Source organism: Falco punctatus (genome assembly GCF_963210335.1).
Source record: "Falco punctatus genome assembly, chromosome: 11".
In the NCBI taxonomy this organism is placed as follows: Eukaryota; Metazoa; Chordata; class Aves; order Falconiformes; family Falconidae; genus Falco; species Falco punctatus.
Window position 1 is genome coordinate 379574 of NC_137591.1, and position 20034 is coordinate 399607.

Genomic DNA, 20034 nt, shown 5'->3' on the forward strand with positions numbered 1-20034 from the left:
AATAAAGCTCTCCTTATAAATGTAACAGAAAGAAGTTACATGTATCCTGTGGAAGTAGCTACTGCATCATGCTCATATACACTGCTGCTGATGGAAGTAGAGGGGGACCTGACAGATTTTTTCCTGGTGTTCCAAAAAAAAAAAAAAAAAAGTTGTTTTTTTTAACAGACTGAAAGCTCTGCTTATCTGCCAGGATATGTAGAACCTAAGAGGAAACAGAGAATGGCTTGATATGCCAGATACAAGGAGGGACTTTGAAAGTGTATTCTATCAAAGAATTTTAGAAGTATTCATCTAGAGCAGGGGTCCTCAAACTTTTTAAACAGGGGGCCGGCGCACGGATGAAGTGGCAGGAGGTCATCTGTGGCTGCTTGGTTTCCCCCCCCCAACCCCCGGCGGGGGGGTTCTGTAAATACTGGGGGCCGGATTGAGGACCCTGAGGGGCCGTATCGGGCCCGCGGGTAGTTTGAGGACCCCTGATCTAGGGAGTCAAAAGGAAAACATATGTCCCTTTCTAAATGTTGCAGTAAATATTACTGAAGGCAATTCCATAAACCATTGCACTTTTATAGGTGGCCTTTTTCTTGCTTTTTAATTGCACTGACTTTCCTTATCCTTCCCTACCCCCAGTGTATCTTCACTCTTTTTTTTTTTTTCTTTTTCTTGCAGCTTTGTGTCTCAAAGTGCCCAGACAGGTTTGCAACCTACATTGATGTTCAAGCTTCCTACAGATATAAACCAGATCAGTGGAATTACTTCAAGCAGTTCTGCAAACCTGGTTTTAACAATCCTCGCAAGGTGTGTATGTGTCAGTAGGGAATGAAATACGTTTTTTCTTCAAGCAATATGTAATATCCATGGTTTTACTGAGCTACATCAAAGCTTGGAATTACTCTGATTTCACTATATAAGGAGTTGTCCCATATAGATGGTTTGCCAGTGATTTAATCAGGGTTGAAGATCTTGTATGCACACCAAATCCCCCAGTCCTTAGATGATTACTGTTTGCTTCAAAGAGTATCTGCAGCTACCCATGTGGTTGCAGTACTGTGGCAGGCAGTATCCTTTAGTACTGAGGTGCTCTACAGCAGTATAGCCGAGTATCTGAAAGCAGTTCTTGGGGCTCCTGAGTCATCTATAGCTACTTAATAATTTTAGCTAGAAAAACTAATCTATCCTTCATGGAACTGATTTTGCACTTAAATGTACTGTGTTCTCCCATCTTTAAAACACCTTGCAATTCAGCTATATTTATTGTGTCAAATTCTCACTCTAAGAGAAAAGGCAAAGGGGAGGCCAAGGAACAATTGCCTAGTCACTTCTGGCTTAGATGCTGATCTAAAGTGAACAGGTCTTTTGGTTTTTGTCACTAGAAAAAGAAAAAATAGTCTTTTCCCAAATCACAATGACAATTTGGATTCTTACTTACACCATGAATGTCCCTTGCAGCTCCACCAGTCAAGTTTGGGGAGGAAGCTACAAAGCCCAGTTTGGGGCATTTTCTCAGACTGGGTGAGAAACGAGAAACACGTAGTTATTCTACTATGTATTCAGCGTTCCTGTTTTTCCCCTTTTTAGTCTGTTGCTCAAGTCCTACGTGATGAAGATTGTCCTTCGATGATCATTCCAAGCAGGCCTTGTGAGTGGTTCTACTTCTTACACACATCTTAGCAGATTATAAACATTCACATTAAAGCACAACTCCAGTCTGAAAAGTGCTTTGTGGCAAGGTCACTAAATGCTGTCTGTTATTTGACAGTGATGTCCATTCAATTTTAATCAGTTTGAAAGTATAAAGATTTATTACTATTTTTTCTAACTACCATCCATGAACATTTAGTGTGTGATCAGGTCAAGCTGAGCTTTTTCTTGCTTTTGAATCATCACTGATAACAAAAGCTTTACAGCTCAAATTATACCTTCCAAAAAATGTGAGCAAGCAACCCATTGGCATCAAGAAAATGCCACAAACGTAGGAAGGATCATATGGCCAGCTGTTTAAGTTCAGATGATACTTGAGCCCAGTTATGAGACAGCTCACTTCTCCGTTGCAGTGCTGGCTGTGCAGGGCATACAGAGGAGTTAAGGGGCCAAAAAATGTTTTTGTCACAGTGGTCATCAGGTGTTTCTGAGTAGATAACCACAGGTCTCAGAGCCAATGCTTTAAAATAGACATCATGTAAATCAGGAAAAGGTTATTAAAAAGAGAAAATACGGATTAAATTAAAAAAAAAAATCAGCGATTTATATGAAAACTCATGTACTGACCCAAGACAGAAAACAGTTTCCAAAGAATCTTATTTTAAACTACAGCAAGGGACCAAGATTACAGGTGGAGGAAAATAAACATGTTAATTATTTCCTCAGAATAATTGGTGGGGTAGATATTCTAGACTGGATATTGAACATTGGCATTGATTAGAACCTGCTAAGGAGAGCACAGAATTGTTATATAAAGTACAGCTGTGTAGGAGGACTAACCTGGTCTTCCCTTTGGAATGAAAACCAGGACTTTTTGCAGCAAAGAGCAGGGCAACATAAATAAGTATGTAAACATCTCTCCTTGTCTCTCTCTTTTGTAATCTCCTCCTCCCTCTGTCTAACCAATAGTCTTTTCTCCATTGCTCCTCTCCAAGTATATCTAGTGATAGTGGCTGGTACTGGAGCTCGTCTGACACATGAGGAACTGACACTTGCTGTTATGTATTGTTTTGTGTGCCAATACCATTCGTGACCAGTCATGTTGAGTCTGTCCCTCGGGGCTGGTTTGATTATTACAATGAAATGACATATTTGAGAAGCTGCAGTTTTTGTAAGCTGCTGCAATACTGATAGAGAGTAACTTCTGCATTTATTATGAGTTCTTAAACTGCTACAGATACTAGTGTTGTTACTCGGTAGCACCTGGAATCTCCAGTCGAAAGCTAGGATTCCACCATGCCTGTAGCTTGGACAAAAAGCCCCAGACCATAAAAATCATAATCTTGAATATAATGGCACTTCCAAAATTTGTCAAAGTTAGCATATCGTTAGGTAAGCAGTTGAAAGACAATTGACTGTGGATCTGAAATGATTTTAATATTTCACTAAAGATGGGTGATAGAAGTGGAGCTTGTTGTGAAATGTAATATGCATACTTTTTTTTGATATTTTAAATAGTTCTTAAGAGATGCTTCCCAGACTTCTCCACGAAGAATGGTGTGCTAACTGTGGCAAATCAGACTACGTTCAAAGATGGAAGAGGGAAAACAAGAAATGTAACTGACCTCAGGGAAGCTGCAAAGTAGGTCTTAGCTTTCTTAAGTGCTTGTTTGGTGGATTCCAAGATCATGAAATAATTTAGGAATCAAAAAAATAATCAGAATCTGTTGTAGCAAAAGGCTGGGGGTACCCAGGCAAGACTTGCTAGTAAGTGATCTCTCTGTGCCTGAGCACTTACAAGGGTCCAGTAAGGGAGATACCAGCACTGAGGTATGCAGAAATACCAGCACTGAGGTATGCAGAAATACCAGCACTGAGGTATGCAGAAATACCAGCACTGAGGTATGCAGAAATACCAGCACTGAGGTATGCAGAAATGAGCAAGGAGCAAAAGTTGTAGTCTGATTGTCTCAGACTGACTGCCAGTTTTTAAATCATTCTCGTTGTTTTTTGTAGAGAAAATTCATATTAAAGAAAGCTAAAGGAGGTTCAAAATGAAATCCTTGTGCTGCCGGACTCAGGCCACCCAGTAATGGCCTTGGCTATTCCTTCCTATGATGGCCCTTCCACTAATGTGGAGTGTCATAGTACTTTGGGCATCTCACCTCATCACAGTGCTCCTGTTTTTAGTACATGTCTAAAGATCAAAAAGCAATGTACTGGGGTCTGATGCATGACAACACCTCCCTTGCAGATGAACAGCAAGCATCTCCAATCCTGGGCATCAACCAGGATGAGAGAAAACTGCTGCAATAGCCTTACTTTTCCAGCTACCATCAGTCCTCAGCCTGTCTGGAGCACAGGGGTACTTTTCCTTACCTCTCAATCCAAAGCTACCACATTTTAGCGTCTTACCAACACTGATAATATCTGCACCTAATTAAGTTCACTTTTTCTGGCTTCTACAACTACATTGTCTGTTCTTTGATAAGAAGATCCTTCATTTCTTCTTACGAAAACATTCATGTGGGCAAGCACTTTGCAGGATAGGAAGACAGGGCCATAAAGTCAACCTTCTGCTTCATTGAGCTGTTTTCTGCTTCTCTGCTTTTAGCAGTTCTGGAGTCACAACTCTTCAGCTCTTAGATCTTAATAGTATGTACTTTTCTTGTGACATAATAAGCAATTATACCTGGTGATAGTTAGTGCTTATAAAGCTTTTTTAATAAAGCTTTTTCAGGAGCTGTATAACCATTTTTACACAGTTTTTTTTTTCTTTGGCGTAACTGTGATTGATTTGGCTTGGTTGCAGAACTGGACGTGGAGGACAGCAATATACTCTTATCACTAGCAAAGATATTTCAAATTCTTTCACTGAGACTATTTGTTGTTTAAATACATTCTGCTTTTCTACTTAAAGCAACCTTTTCTTTGGTTTGTCTTTTCTTAGCGGCATCAATAATGTCCTGGATGCAAGATCATTTGGAATGAAAATTTTTGAAGACTATGCCATTTCTTGGTATTGGATTTTAATGTAAGATTTTCTTGGGTTTTTTTTTATTTTTTTGGACTCATCTTGGAGTGTGCAGGGAATTAAAAAATGATCCTGTGTGTGTTTGTTACCACTCTGACTTTTAACTCAAGGAGCAACTGAAATTTCTTTTCAACACATGGTAATAACATTGTTACCGTTCTGTACGTGAGGTAAGGATACATAAAGTGTCAGTTGATCTGGAGGAGCTTTTTAGTATCGTACCAAGCAGAAAAACAGGAGATGCTGTCTTCTGTTGCAGGACCCATCTGCATGATAATTCCAAAACTGAAAAATTAAGAGACTTTCAAACCAATTGCAGTTGCTAAGTGTCATTTGTATATATATAAAATACATAGTTTATAAATTCATACTAGCAATATATAGTTAAAAATCCATTGTAATCCATAAATCAAATATAAATCCGTAAATCCAATGCAGCAGGCAAAGCAACATCAAAACCAAAAAGTATTGAACAGTGTTAACTCTGTCTTGCAATAAGTACTCCCTAATCACCAATCGGTAAAAATGCAACACTGAAACAAAGTAGCAGTTGTTTTGCTGAAGCAAATAAGTATATGTACATTCTTAGCCCATTAGTACTGTTTTTGATGGACCAGGGTGTTGATCAGTTTAAACAGGAGCAGTGTTCTTTGCCAGGTGAGAGCCTGTAACATTCACATATTAAGCATACATTATTCAAGCCTGAATGCAAATCCACAAGAATAAATACATAAACTTTAGATAATAAACAATATGGAGAATTAGTCAGTCCAGAAACAGAAATTGTCAGCTTTTAAAGGTGTTTCTACGGATGGGAGGACAGCTTTCTCATAGTCTGATACTGTGCTCACAACAGTGAGTAGCAAGAAACTGGCTCTTATTCAGCAAGCTTGGTCCTTTCTAGGTCTATTATTGAAATCAGGGTTATGGTGCAGTTTCTTTCCAAGAAGATATCACTGAACAGAGGCTGGAGAGAGAGTTGACCATTTTTTAACAGAAGTTCTAAATACTGAAGCCAGTTTCCACATTTCAAATACAGTATTCTTGTAAGGAATTGTTGCTACTTTTTAAGTAGTTGGATAGGATTTTCTTCACGCTTTTCACTAAATGGTAGCATATATCAAACGATTTCTGGACAAATGTATTTAAATGCCAGAGTCTGGGTGATGACAGTGAAGACCTGATAGTGAAAGGAGGCTAGATTAAAAACTAAATATGAAATTGCTCTAGGTTTTTTAGCATACCCCAAAAGAATTGCTGCTTTCAAGCCTCAGTTTTAAGGGAACTGATCTATTGAGGACAGTTGTTACCATGTACTCCGTTTTGGTGTTACAATGACACATGTATAGCTAAAGATAACATTAATAAAGGTAACTTACTGCTTTCAAGTCATAAGCTCCAAAACTACAATTTGTTTTGAGCAATACAATCTGAATTTCAAACAAGTCATTCAGAAAGGGAAAATACCTCATGCTAGGAGGCCTTTAAAGGGCTGGGAGTTAAAAGCAGCTTACAAAGGTTTAACTAAATAAATCGATGAATTTTTTCTTGTCCCTCTGCCTGTCTGGCTTAGTTTGCCCAAAACATCTGGGTTTGATTGTTTATGATCAGGCTAACCCATTTTTGTCTTTGGTAACTGGCTAAATAAGATGGGAGCATTCAGAATGTACTGAACACAGGCAAGAAGAGGTTTTTAATTTTTCTGAGTCTGTACTATTACAAAATTCTGATGTAATAGCTACAAAAAATTCTGAGAGATGAAGTGTTCTGTGAAGCATCTGAGCTGGATGTTGGATGGGATTATTAATCACATTAGAAGGCCTCAATGTGTAAAAAGGTCTTTTGCAGTCATTTTTTCCTTTCTTACTTGCTTTCTGGGAGTGAAACTGAAAACAGGTATTTCTTTACCACAGACTTGATCAAGAGAAGACACTGTAGGTGCATTTCCTAGGGGCCCCACTGATAGCTCTTAACAGTTTCTTTTGTGCATCACAATGCCCTGAGCATTTCCTCTTCTAATGGGTAGAAAGAGTCTCTGTTTTTCCTCCTAAATTTAATTCTTTTTTTTCTAGGAAAGCTCCTACAATGTTACTTTACTAACATTGTTTCTTTGCAGGTAGGGATTTTTAATGGAGGACAGAAAAGAGTAACCTCCCCACACATAAGTATTCCTCCAGTTAAACTTTCTGTACTGCGAACTAGACCGTGGCCTGAAAAAGGCAGTGATTTGTTCAGCTGGTGTAAGTGGCCAAAAAGGCATTGTACTAGTCCCATCCAGCTAACCTGGGAACCTAGTGTATACAAAAATTTCTGGCTCTGCCTTGTGAGATCATCATATATAAGCTATTTGTTTCTAATAGGAGATAATAGCCATGAGGATGTATTTCATAAGGAAGATTTTGAAATACATTTTTACAAATCATTCTCTTATTTGCGATGAAGTGACCCTTGTTTGGAGTAACAGGCATGCAAGAAAGTGAAGATTTTCACATTTGTTTTCCTTGTGTTTCTGTTTTCTGTGTTTCTAGTGGGCTGTTCGTTGCAATGATTGTGAGTCTGCTCTTCCTTGTGTTACTGAGGTTCACAGCTGGGGTTCTCTTCTGGATTTTCATCTTTGGTGTGATTGGAATTATCGGTTATGGTAGGTGTTACCTTCTGGCTTCTGAGGCTGTTTTTTCTTATTAAGTTTGGGCAAAGAAAATCAGTAATTACATCAATTAAATGGTATGACTGGGAGAATTAATGCCTAGTTTTAGACAGTTACTTGAGAAGGGCTTAAATGGCAGTGAAATTTAGTAAGAATCAAACTGTGCTGATACTTAGCACCAGATACAGTAACCTGAATTATCTACTTACAGTATGCTTAGTCTGTTTTCACTTGTACTGATACTTCTTTTCTATATATGTGATGTCTAGTTACTCAAGTGACTAGTCATGACTAGTCTCACAGTGATGCATTTTTGGGTTTTGTTTACCTGGCGTGCTGAGGACGAAACACTTGGCTCATAAAGATTTTTTAAAAAACTTGTCTTTGCACTCTTCAGAAACACTCATTTTATATTAATTGTTTTTTAAAAGGCATCTGGCATTGTTACTGGGAGTATGATCATCTTAAAGGAATACCTGGATCTGACCTTACTGTTTACGATATTGGATTCCAGACAGACTTCAGAGTGTACCTGCAATTGAGGCAAACATGGTTAGCATTTAGTAAGTGCCCTTTACACTTGCTATCTGTTAATGGATACTCAGGAGGATCAATCACTGTCTTGCTACAGTTGCTGCCTTGTTAAATCTCCTCCTCTACATATGTCACTCAGAGAAGTAAGCAGAATTCTCTTTCTTTGTATTGTGCAAAAATCTACTTTTTTTGCAAGAAGACTAGTATATTTGTAAGGGGAGATAATGCAATTGCGGTAGTGATGAGAGTGAAAATGCTTGTGTTATCATCATTCCACTTCCTGCGTGTTCAGTCTTCGTAATAGTGAAGCAGAAGGCAATAACTGTTAGTTAGTCCTGATGAAGTTACATTAGGAGGGGCGTTTTTCTCTTCTAGTTTGTTTATTCCTCCTTTTTGAGGACCCCAGGAATGAGATTAATAACTCTACACATCTTTGTAGAACTGTTTACATTCAGGCCACTGAATTTTCTTGGGGACTGATCTAAGAGCATGGAATGAACCATCACAGATTTCATCACCTTTATTTTCAGAAGTGTTTCACTGCCTTCTCTTACAAGGGCGGTGTATTTAAAACAAAATTCTACTGGAATAAGACAACCTGTAGTATACACATCCCTCCCCAGAGAAGGAGTGGTAGAAGAGAGAACAAATACCTGTTAAATATTGCTTGCACTGCTGTTTCTGCTCTGTTAGAAGGCACACAGACAGTAACTGATGATGAACGGGACATAACCTAAAACACTGCCTCTCCCTGTTGGCAGCTAAATTAATAGAGCAGCAGTTTAGTGTTTAAATCTCCTTCCTCTGCTTTGTGTCTTTATTTAACTCTATGTTGGATCATTGAGCTTGTGAGATATCTTTTATATATTGTTGAGGCAGAGTTCTTTAGTATGCTACCTCTAGAGAACATTACAACTTTACTACACTTTTCCTTCTAACTCTCCAAGCTCTTCCCCTGCTGGGTTCTTAGCAGCCAATATATAGTTTATCCAAGGGTCAGTGTCACTTTCAGACAAGTAAATTAAGGTACTCGGGAATTAAATTATTTTTCCAAAGTCACCCAGCAAAGCAGTTAAATATCCTTGAAGAAAACGTAGGTCCTCTTAGGCCTAGTACATTCACCGGCCTAGTACATTCACCGTGTACTGACACTACTTTCCTTTTTCACAATGGTTTGGGACAAGCTACATTAACTTAACAGAGCTGAACTAGTATGAGACCAACTTTAAAGAAACCTGATTCTGTATTCCTTCATGGGGAACCATATCAAAAATAGGTGCTGAATCCTGTGTAACAAAAACTTTGCTCTGAAAAAAGTCTGGCTCTGAGCACCATGGTGGTCACTGCCATCACCAGTTCCGATGGCTGGGGGTACTGATAATACTCGGGACTGCAGTTTAACATCATCTGTGACTGTCTGGGTCTGGATTCTGAGACTATGTCTAAGCTGTGGGACATGAAGCCAATTCCCGAGTCCCTTTGCAAACCTCCAGACAATCCAAGGCTTTGCGATACTATCACTTCTATTTTCTTCTTCCACAAAACTTCTTGGTTTCAGCTGGAGGAGACAGTTCCTGCTGTGTGCAACCATGCACAACTGCTGGGCAGGTTTAAATGTTATTTACCTATCTGAAGCACCTAGATTTAATGGATATGTCTCAGAGTCAGAGGAGATATGTTTCAGGCATTAAAGACTCTTGTCTTCTCTAGATGAAGTCCAGAGAATTTTTTTACTTTCTACTGCAGAAGTAGGTTTTGAACAGACACAAATGGAAATCAGACAGAAGCAGACTCTTTAAACCAGATCTGGGTTGTGATTCAAACGCTGCTCATAACTAAAGAGAGGAAATGTTCTAGGTCATGGTGCTCTCAGCTCTCTAACCTCAGGCAAGTTTGTATGATTCCAGCAGCACAACCGGAAGGTGAAAATAATTTGTCCAAATCTGTCCTATCTTAGACTCTTGTTATTTTCTTACTCAGACGAGGTGAAAGGAGCTCATGCCATGTTAATACTCAAACTAAACTGTTGATTCAAGTACATCTAAATGTTAGAATAATATATATCAGAAAAGTGCACTCTTGGTGAAAGTTTCTTCTAAAATTTTAAGTGCTAATGTCAGGGTCCTACACATTCTGACTAACTCTCTGCATGTAGAATTTCCCTACACTGGAACTGTGAAATGGGACTGAAGATTGGCAGGTGCAGTGAGAGGAAGAGACAACTGCTGTAGCAGAGAATTCATGAACAGCAGTTTAAAATACAAGGGGGGGAAATGATTTATAGAGGCAGCGTACTCATTGAATTTTTGATAAATCAAACTTTTTTTGTTTGGTTTTTTTTACAGTGATAATACTTTGTGTTGTTGAGGTCATAATCATACTGATGCTGATCTTCCTAAGGAATCGGATCCGGATTGCTATTGCACTGTTGAAGGAAGGTAGTAGGTATGCTTGTCTGATTTTAATATATTTTGAATTTTATTAAATGATCTCTAGAATACACTCTTCTTGAACTTCATCTTGCATTACCAAGGGCAGAAATTTGAGGGTTAAAGTACAGCACTGGATTTGTTGAGCCAAATAGGTAGTATAAGGAATGCCAATTCTCTGTTAATGAGGTTGTGCTTATAAAAGCTTTTTCTTTAGCAGTAAGACATTTCTTGCCTCTCAGCTGCCTGCCTTAAGAGTACATATGCTGTTAGTGGTACCACATATCCTCAGTGCAAGAAAGTGTATTAGCAGAGATGCTACGTGTAGTATACTGTTAACAGGAGCCTGGGCTGACAACTTTGCTCTGTCGTTGGATTGTCTCCAGCGTGACATAGTAGTGGTTAGAGGATTGGTGTTATTTTGGCTATAGCTTTTGTTTAGGAGAGACTGGATTCTTCTGGCTCAAATCAAACCTTTGAGTAGACATGCATAAATCTGCAGAGAGAAAAGGAGACTTCCATTTTCAGCTCTGAGTAAAGAAGAAAGCAGAGCACGATAATGAGAGTTGAAGGCCTAGGAGACCTCTTCATTTTGTGTTTCCTGAAATCTGCATAGACTTTGTTCATGGTGGTTCCTGGTTTATACAGTGCCAACACTTACTTCTTTTTTTTAAAAAATGGGAATATAAAAAAGGAGAAATTGACTTAAAACGTCAGACCCTTGGATTTCATTGCAAGTAGGCCTTGGAAGTAGAACTCTGTTGTTAGAGCACATAGGGTTAGCTCTGAGTTTATCTATGTGCACTTGCTTGTAGTTTTCTCCATTGACGTTGTGGATTTGGGGTTTTGGGGAGTTTTGTAATGGGATTAAGAAATTCTGAAGTTCTGCATTCAGCCAGGTACCTGTTTCCTGTCTTATGCTACTGTGCAGTTCGAGCATAGTGATTATTTTTGGCAGCACTAAATTATACTCTTTAATTCCTGTTCATTAAAATCCAGGAACACTTGTAACATTCTGCAACCCTTTTGTTCACAACCTTGGCAAGTAGAAGGGTTTCAAGAAGTTCATAAGCTTCCTGCTGGCAAGTAATAACATTTTCAGCAGCATGAAATGGTCACTTGGGGGCGATATTTTTACTCTCATGCATAATACATGAGGTGGAACACTGTATGTAATTACTGTGCCCCTAACAGACCTACCCTGTATTCAGGAAGATGAAAAAGAAGCTGCTAATGACTGGAAATCAAATTACATGTTTTAATCCCTTTTAACTACTCTTTCAAAAATACTACAATTATAATGCTAATAATTGACTTGAAATTCATAGTTAGAAACAATCAACAGCTGTTATTCAGTTTGTTGGACTGAGCTGAGACTGTCCATTATCTTAGTGATAACTAAGAGGCCTGCCATCAACTGCTGAACACTGCTAATAGGTAGTGATTCTTTCTCAGCCTGAGGCTGTGTCCTCTTGTGTGACTCTTAATGGACTTTTACATCTCTTGACTCAGGCAGGAATTGATGCCCTTAACCTCTTGATTGCACTTGACAGTTCCCTTGCATTCTGCCCAACATTTACTAGTTTAGCAGCAGGAACTGAGTAAATTTGTCTCCTTTTACATTCTGGAAACTGCCTTCTGTAAAACAAATAGCATCACAAGTGCCACAAGTCATGGGAGAAATAGTGCAGGAAATAGTCTTAAGAGACAAAAAGGCTTGTAATAAACTTACATCATCACTGGAAGGAAAATGTAGAGTAACAGTAAGAGGTTGGTGACAGGAGTATATAGAGAACCAACCTGTAAGCTTCAGTGAACAAAACACATGCTCTCTGAAATCACATCCCATGAGATACCCAGCTGGAGGTGTTCACCTCTGAGATTGCTGCGGGCAGTTCACCCAGAGTTGATGCTACCACTATCAACAAGTAGCTCAGTGTAAAAAGGATGATGCTAGAAGAGGATTGATAAAAAGCTTGTTTCTTAAATTGTTGTAGCTTACCGGTATGTTTTGTTTCTTTCATAGGGCTATTGGCTATATAATGTCTACGTTGTTCTACCCAATCGTCACCTTTATACTCATTGCAATTTGTATTTCTTACTGGGCTGTGACAGCTGTGTATCCTTCTGTCTGTGTACCTCTGGAGGAACAGTCTTCTGGTCTGAAAGACTAGATAAATTCTCTGCTATTTCACCTTAACCAAACTAGCATTAAGAGTGCATTTGCTGCACTGATGCACTCTTTCTCACTGCCCGTTTGCATGTGATGTACAAATAGGACAGTGAATTTAATTTCATTAAGCAGGATTGAACTAAAATTCATGCCAAATCAGAGGGATCATACAAGGCCTTGTGTACTACATGAGGTTGACTTTAAGTGGTAAAAAAGGGCTCTCAGCAAAGAGTGAATATGGCCTTTAGTGTGCTGCATGCTCTATAGGCCTGATGTTAGTGGTCTCTTAGCTAGGGGCGGGCTCCAGGTGTGTTTTGTTCAGAAAAGTATAGGCAAGGAGTAAGAGAACATGCAGTGCACCAAGTCTTCTCTAAATTGCATAACAGCAGCCACCATCTGTTCCCAGAACAGCAAGGTTTGGTAAAGTATCAGAAACGGGGAAATTGCTTATTGAAAACAAATCTTTTGTTCACATGCAAGGGGGGGCAGTTATTGCTGTTCAGGACAATGCTAATTTATCTTTTTGGTCTGTGTCTACTTCCACTAATACACAAACTGTCAAAGAACTACTGCATAATCTGCCTTGTCAAAGGTAGATGTGCAGGGGTGACTGAATCAACTTTCAAGGTTATTCCGCTTGCCCATTCTGGTTAGGGGTTATTACAGCTCCAGGATGGAGTTTGCCTTAGTTCTCTAAGTAACAATGGTATTTGGTCTCGTCTATCAACACTTTGTATACATCTCTGCATAGCAAAAGCAGTTTTCCTGTTACCTGCTCAAGTTCTTTAGAGCTAGTGGTTACCCAGTGCAGTATCCTAAGCTGCTGAAAGCTTACAGTTCTATCATTCCTCCTTAAAATATTTTGTTCAGTTTTCTGGCTACATCAGGAGAACCTGTGTATAAAGTAATGGCTAATCAAACACTCTGCAAGTATGCAAACCTGACTTGTGATCCAGAGGTAAGCCTAACAGATACTTAACCTATAGTGAGAGCTATGTTAATTGCATTTCTTAATCACTGTTAAATGCAATGCTAGGTGAAAATGTGCGTATTTTAAGTAACAATTCCTCATGTTCAATCTGAAAATAGTACTTAGTGTTCAGGTAACACTTCTTTGTTCAAAGCAATTTACAGATATAAACTGATTTTTGAGCTAAACTATCCTGTTAAATAGGTAAATATTAACCTAATAATTTACAGAGTGAGAAAGAAAGACACAAAAATACAGGTTTATTTGGAAAGTTGTTCTTGAATTCATGAAAATTCTGTTTTTGTGGTCCTCAAAAGCAATGGAAGACTTTGAAACCTGTGCTTCAAAGTTTCCCAAGGATCAGCCATGTTTTGAAGCAGAAGCTTAGCTTCTTTTGGCATAGAAATAACCTTTATGAAGCTCAAAAAATATTTGTCTTCAGTCAAATGTTTTTACTTGACTGTGGGGTTGAATTTTCAGAATGTTTTGAAAACTGGAAATACTTACTAAATGTTATATCAGAGTTATTTTCAGGTGTTTAAATTTCAGTGTACTGCTCTGGTTATGTATATGCCAAACAATTCCCCACCCTGCTGATGGTGTCTGAACACTAAAAAGGAAAGGAATTAGAAATTGACTAGTTTTATTTCATGCCAAAACGGACCAAATACATGAAATGAACAATAGAAATAGGGAAAACTAATTCAATTTAAAGACTACACCTGTTTTAATACTCTGAGATAGGTAAGGAAAGTTACAACCACGTCCACAACTTGTGTAAAATGGCACAGCTCTGCTGATTTCAGTTTGGCTGTGGGGATTTACCTAAACTGTAGATTTGTCCTCTGGTTTTGAATTTTTTTTTTTTTTTTAATGTGAGCAGATTTTCTTTAATGAAACTGAAGCTTTTATGTGTCTTAAAAGTAGATTTCTGAAATTTAATTCCATTTATGTAGGTTTCAGGCATGCAGTGAACAGCCCTGTTTACTAACTGCATCGTTTATAAAGTTGAGCACCTGTATAAGATACTAATATGAATCCTTAAATATGTAAACAGGTTACATAGTATTGGAGTGCGGTGTTGGGTGAGCTAATGAAGCATCAGCAGAGTTATGTTACTTGTATTAAGCTGCTAAACTTCAGAGACTACACAGAATTGACTGCTTACCGTTGTGTTGACTGTTTTTCTTTCTATACAGACTTTTAACACAACCAATGTGACTAAAGTATGTCCGGGTGCTCAGTGTACTTTTGCTTTTTATGGAGGAGAAAGCCTGTACCATAAGTACATCTTCATCTTCCAGTTGGCCAACGCTTTTGTCTTTCTCTGGCTGGTGAACTTTGCAATTGCACTGGGTCAGTGTACCCTTGCTGGTGCCTTTGCCTCTTATTACTGGGCCTCTCGAAAACCAGCTGATATTCCACTGTGGCCGCTCTTCTCTTCATTTGGACGAGCAATACGGTAAGACTCTGGAGATGGATGTGAGCCTTGTCATCTCTCCAACAAGTGCTCTTTTTACATCTAGTGAAGCCAGACTTAGAATATCAAATGAAAACGATTAGTCAGCTTTGTGGTTTAATCTCGGTAGGCAGCCAGGCCCCCCCAGCCGCTCCCTCCCTCCCTCCCAGCGGGGTGGGGAGAGACTCATGGGCTGAGGCAAAGGCAGTTTAATAGGTAAAGCAAAGCAGTGTGCGCAAGCAAGTAAGGAATTAGTTCACTACTTCCCATCACAGGCAAGCGTTCAGCCATCCCCCAGACAAGAGGCCTTCATCACACCTAACAGTGACTGGGGAAGACAGATGCCATAACTCCCCGCAGCCCCCCTTCCTCCTCCTTCCCCCAGCGCTCCGTGCTGAGCGTGAGGCCGTACGGGGTGGGTACCCCTGGGCTCGGGGGGGGCAGCTGGCGCGGCATGTCCCCCCCCAGCTCCCTGTGCCCCCCAGCTGCTGGCTGGGGGGGGGGGAGGAGCAGAACAGCCCCTGGCACTGTTCAGCAACAGCTAAACCACTGATGTGCTATCAGCTCTGTTTTCATCACAAATCCAAAACATAGCACCATACAAGTTACTATGAAGAAAACTAATTCTATTCCATCCAAAACCAGTATGATCAGGAAAACGTCATTGCTAAGGGGAGGCTGGATTGTGTAGCCCGATAGCAGCAAGGCTGCTGCAGCTCCATGTGCCCCCAGTGACAAGGCCAAGCAGGTCTTCCCAGTAGGCACACACACCCAGATACATGTACACAACACATACACAGCTGTCCACATAGAGCAACAGGTGGGCGCACACAGTGCTCACACAAACACCAGCAGCACCAGTGGCTTCATCCTGTTCCTCTCTGGTGGACCAGGATGAAGGTCCATTAGAATATGTAATTCTCACTAATGGACCTTCCTCCAGTTACAATTTTATTTTTATATATATATATATATATACACACACACACATATGTATATAATAGTATATATGCACATATGCACAACATAACAGTAATTTATTTTGTTCTAGATACCATACAGGTTCACTGGCATTTGGAGCCTTAATTCTTGCAGTTGTCCAGCTTATTAGAGTAATACTGGAGTACTTGGATCACAAACTGAAAGGTGAGATTTATGATTCTGCTGTAGGTTATTAAGACCTTCTTTGGTAAATTACTTCCTTACTTTCCCAAGAGGTATTTTCATCAATGAAAACAGATAAATTCCACATTATTTTTAGCCATTGTAGTTCCATGTGAAGCCAGTGAATCTGTGCTGATTTATTCAAATTGAGTCTTTGTCCATGGGAGCCTAATGCAAAGTTCATGTGGGATGTGGATCTGATCTAATCAAAAGCAGGTGAGATAAATTTGGTTGAAAGAGTCCATACCTAGAAGAAAAGAAATAAAAGTGTCTGCTTTTGTCACAATTTAACATTTTCTTCTGAATACTTTGTGTTCTGAAGACTGTTCATGAGTTCTATGTGTGATGTACTCTCTCCTTTTTTTCAGGTACACAGAACTCCTTCACTAGATTTCTACTCTGCTGCCTCAAATGCTGTTTCTGGTGTTTGGAAAAATTCTTAAAATTTATAAACAGAAATGCCTACATCATGGTACGTGTTCTCTCTGCATGTGGTCTCCCCTATCTGGGACACTAAAATACCCTAGCCACTACTAGTTGGGCAACAGCCAGTAGTACTAGAATCTGATGAATAAATAATAGGATTTATGGGAGTTTTTAGGAAATGCATATGGTCCTACCACGAAAAAGTAAGATCTTTCTTCTTCTCCTAAACTCGGCCTCTTTTCATGCCTGTCCATGTCGATCCCCCTCACCCCCCAAAGTCATTAGAAGGGGATGGCATAAATGGTTAACCCCCCCTCTGATTCAGCACTTGAAATCCTGATTTCAACAGGAATATTAGCTTGTTTCATGCTGCATGTTGATGATGCTTCTATTTGGAGGCAGTGTTTGAGTAAGGAGGGCAGAAGGCATGTGCTATTTGTATTTCCTCCTGGAAGTCAAAAGCATAAATTCTACTAGCAGCAGCAGTGATATTTCTCTAAAATAACCCTTCTCAACTTCCAGAAGAGAGATTCCAGTTTTCACCTGTATGAACATACACAGATTTCAGCCTAGGATGTTCTGACTGGAAGTAATTTCAGTGATTAAATGGTGCAGTCATAGACTTGTCTTAAAGGAGGTGGCTGTAATGGGTCCATTATAACCCATGTTCATGCAATTTATATCTCAAATTAATGCCATCTTGAAGAAGTATTCTTTTTGACTGTCTTGTTTACGGTTGGTAAACTGACTTCACCAAGAGCTGTTCTAATATACCTTACCAACTTACCCTTGTGGACACTGTTCCAGGAAGAAGAAATGGATTCCTGAACAGCTTTAGCTGCTTTACTTTATGGTGATATAAATCCACTGACTTTGGTACTGGCATTGCTGATTTCTTCTTAAGTGAGAGCAGTATCAGGTCCAAGGAGATGCCTACAGGAGTCAACTCACTTCTGCTCTACAAGTGCCTGTGCCTTTCCACTGACTGTAAATCTAGTGCTGGTAGCTAGCAAAGTCAGAAGGACCCCTCAGCAAGTATCTTATTTGCTGTACTTGGCAAACTAAGTACTGAGTCTACTGCCTGCAAGGTCACAGGGACTGGCATGCTCATCACTGGGTGATTTGAAAGGGAAGGATGGATAATACTCTGTCCCAGCCTGGTGGGAAGCACTGAGAGGCAGCAGGTGGCTGGGGGAAGTGTTTTGTGTTCGTCTGAGTTTCAAGGCCACATATTAGAAAGAACTATGTATTACACACAGTAAGATTCTGGCATACAAGGAGGTATTCTCATAATTTAAAATTCTTAACAGCTACTATTGTTTTGCAGATTGCCATATATGGTAAAAACTTCTGCACCTCGGCAAAGGAAGCATTCTTTTTGCTCATGCGGAATGTGGTGAGGTAAGGGGCCATCTCCCAGTCCTTGGAAATGTCAGGATTTCCTGCTAGTGCGCTCTGAAGACACACTTATTTCCTCTCTCATGTCTCCTCCAAATATTGTTGTATGCTGCTTCTGTGCTCAGACATGACCCTCACTTCTAGCACTCAGTGTGTAACAGCAGGCTGTCCAGCATAGTACCCTAAGCAAGGTTGATATAATCTTAACAGTTTCCTTGTGGTTACTCTTTTAAATTCATAAGCACCCAGTAGATTGTAATAGTGCCTCCCAAGGAACCAATGGAGCCCCTGAGAGATCTATGGATGTACAGGAACGGGGTGCTTGTGACCTGCCATATGTGCATTTCTTGAGCTTTGGTCTGCTCACTGCCTATGAAGAAGAAAGCAGAGACACCTGTGTCTTCAGTGTCATCCAGAAAGCTTACAAGGTATCAGAGTGGCAATAAAGAAGAGAGAGTACTTTGCTTCCAAAACCAGTATCTTTAATACAACCAGATCTCCCCTGGTGCTGGGAACTCCCCTGGCCCTTTTCCCCACTACCAAGACTGCTGCCAAACTCCCTGCTCTCATCAGTACTTTTCTTCATTGCTCCTGGCTCTTCCTATACTACTGTGAGATCAAAAATTTATGGGAGAATAACTTAGGAGCAGGCCGTGTTTAATGCAATAGCAGACCATCTAATTACCAAGCAAGAGACACAGTAAAACTGGTTCGGTGGTTTAAATTTTTAAGTTAAAGGACTGGGAGGAGGAGGGGAATGGAGGAGGAGGCTGAAAGAGGAAAATTAAAGGGATGCTTAAGATGGAAATGGGAGGAGAATGGAATGCATTCACTCTGTTACTTTGCGTTAATATCAGTACAGTGGCGTCCACACCGTGTAGTGCCTGTGCAACACGAAAGAGAAGCTGCCTTCATTTCCTTTCAGGACATGGCCTCACTGTCCTTTGTGCTTTATCAGTAAGAATAGCTAAAAGCCAGGCATATAATTCTATCGTTTCAGAGATATTTTTTTTATTGTGTATTTTGCCTGTTCTGAATTCTGACAGGTCAATGAAGAATTATTCTCTTCAATATTTCTTAATATTTTATCCTTCATGGTAGTCAGTGCTGTATATCCATAGCCTTCAGCACTGTTGAGGCTGATGATACAAAGCTCATTTTCCATCCCATTATTTACCTGCAGTTTCTGATAAGACAGACTGGCAGGATTTTGGGCAGAAACTCCTTGCTGTTGCTTTCCATGAGGGTTGCAGATTTTACTGTCAATTTTTCTGTCTACCTTCATTCATTCACCTGTGATTGTCTCCCTGCTTTGAGGCCTCCTGCCTTCCGTCTTGTACCATGATATCTTCAAAACAGTAGATTTTGCATGTTATGGGATCATAAAATGTGGCCAGATAGGACCAAGTGAAAAGACCTACCAGCAATCTACGCAAACGTGGCTTTGGTTTTTTTTAGTGTGTACTTTGCCTCTTCTGGGCTGGCTTATCTTTGACCCTAGAAGAAAGGCTGAAATAAAAATATTTTGATGCTTTTGTTTAGTTTTTTTTCAACCAGCAAGAGCAATAAACAGTCTTCAAGTGCTATAATGGTATTGCTGTGTTAAAGCCTAACTGAACAAGAGGCTCAGTGCTTTTTTGCCTCCTGGGATTGGGCTGTAATAAAGCCCATCTCAGTGTTGTGTTTCTGCATTGCATTGTCAGCCTGTGAAACCAGCAGAAAATGGCTTCTTGGTCATGTTTATCAGTTATCCATAGATTTAAGGAGAAAGAACACAAATGTCTGGTTTGTGATGATTGTGTATCATTTGTCCTTTGCTGAACAGAGTTGCAGTTCTGGACAAAGTGACAGACTTCCTTTTATTCCTGGGGAAAATTCTTGTTGCTGGTGGTGTAGGTAAGCTAGTAGATTTTTATCAAACAGTATGTTCTATTTTCTGGTACCTACAAGTATGCCTGCCGTATTCATGTATGCTTAGTTAACAGCTGGAGGTTCTCACTGGTCTGGCTGTCCTGGGAAGCTGTTCCCCTGTTTGTAGGATTTGCAAGACTGAACTAAAATACTTCCCCCACCCCGCGCCCTTTCCCTTCCCCCCAGCCGCTGGCTCTCCCCCCGTGTGTTGTTGACAGCGTCTTTTCCATAACTACTTTTACAGCTCT

The 20034-nt window shown here is 39.9% G+C and overlaps 1 protein-coding gene across 4 annotated transcripts in view; it reads left to right on the plus strand.

The window, feature by feature from the left end:
• The window catches only part of SLC44A5 (solute carrier family 44 member 5), a 96374-nt gene that overhangs the window by 67338 nt on the left and 9002 nt on the right, over positions 1-20034 (plus strand). For all 4 annotated transcript variants that reach the window (XM_080406821.1, XM_080406820.1, XM_080406818.1 and 1 more), the window contains exons 6-19: positions 670-798; positions 1579-1639; positions 3160-3283; positions 4592-4675; positions 7204-7316; positions 7754-7885; positions 10202-10301; positions 12312-12404; positions 13329-13416; positions 14628-14890; positions 15939-16033; positions 16420-16523; positions 17805-17878; positions 19701-19771. In XM_080406821.1, the coding sequence (XP_080262947.1) occupies positions 670-798; positions 1579-1639; positions 3160-3283; positions 4592-4675; positions 7204-7316; positions 7754-7885; positions 10202-10301; positions 12312-12404; positions 13329-13416; positions 14628-14890; positions 15939-16033; positions 16420-16523; positions 17805-17878; positions 19701-19771 (1531 nt within the window). The remainder of the gene's footprint in view (positions 1-669; positions 799-1578; positions 1640-3159; positions 3284-4591; positions 4676-7203; positions 7317-7753; positions 7886-10201; positions 10302-12311; positions 12405-13328; positions 13417-14627; positions 14891-15938; positions 16034-16419; positions 16524-17804; positions 17879-19700; positions 19772-20034) is intronic.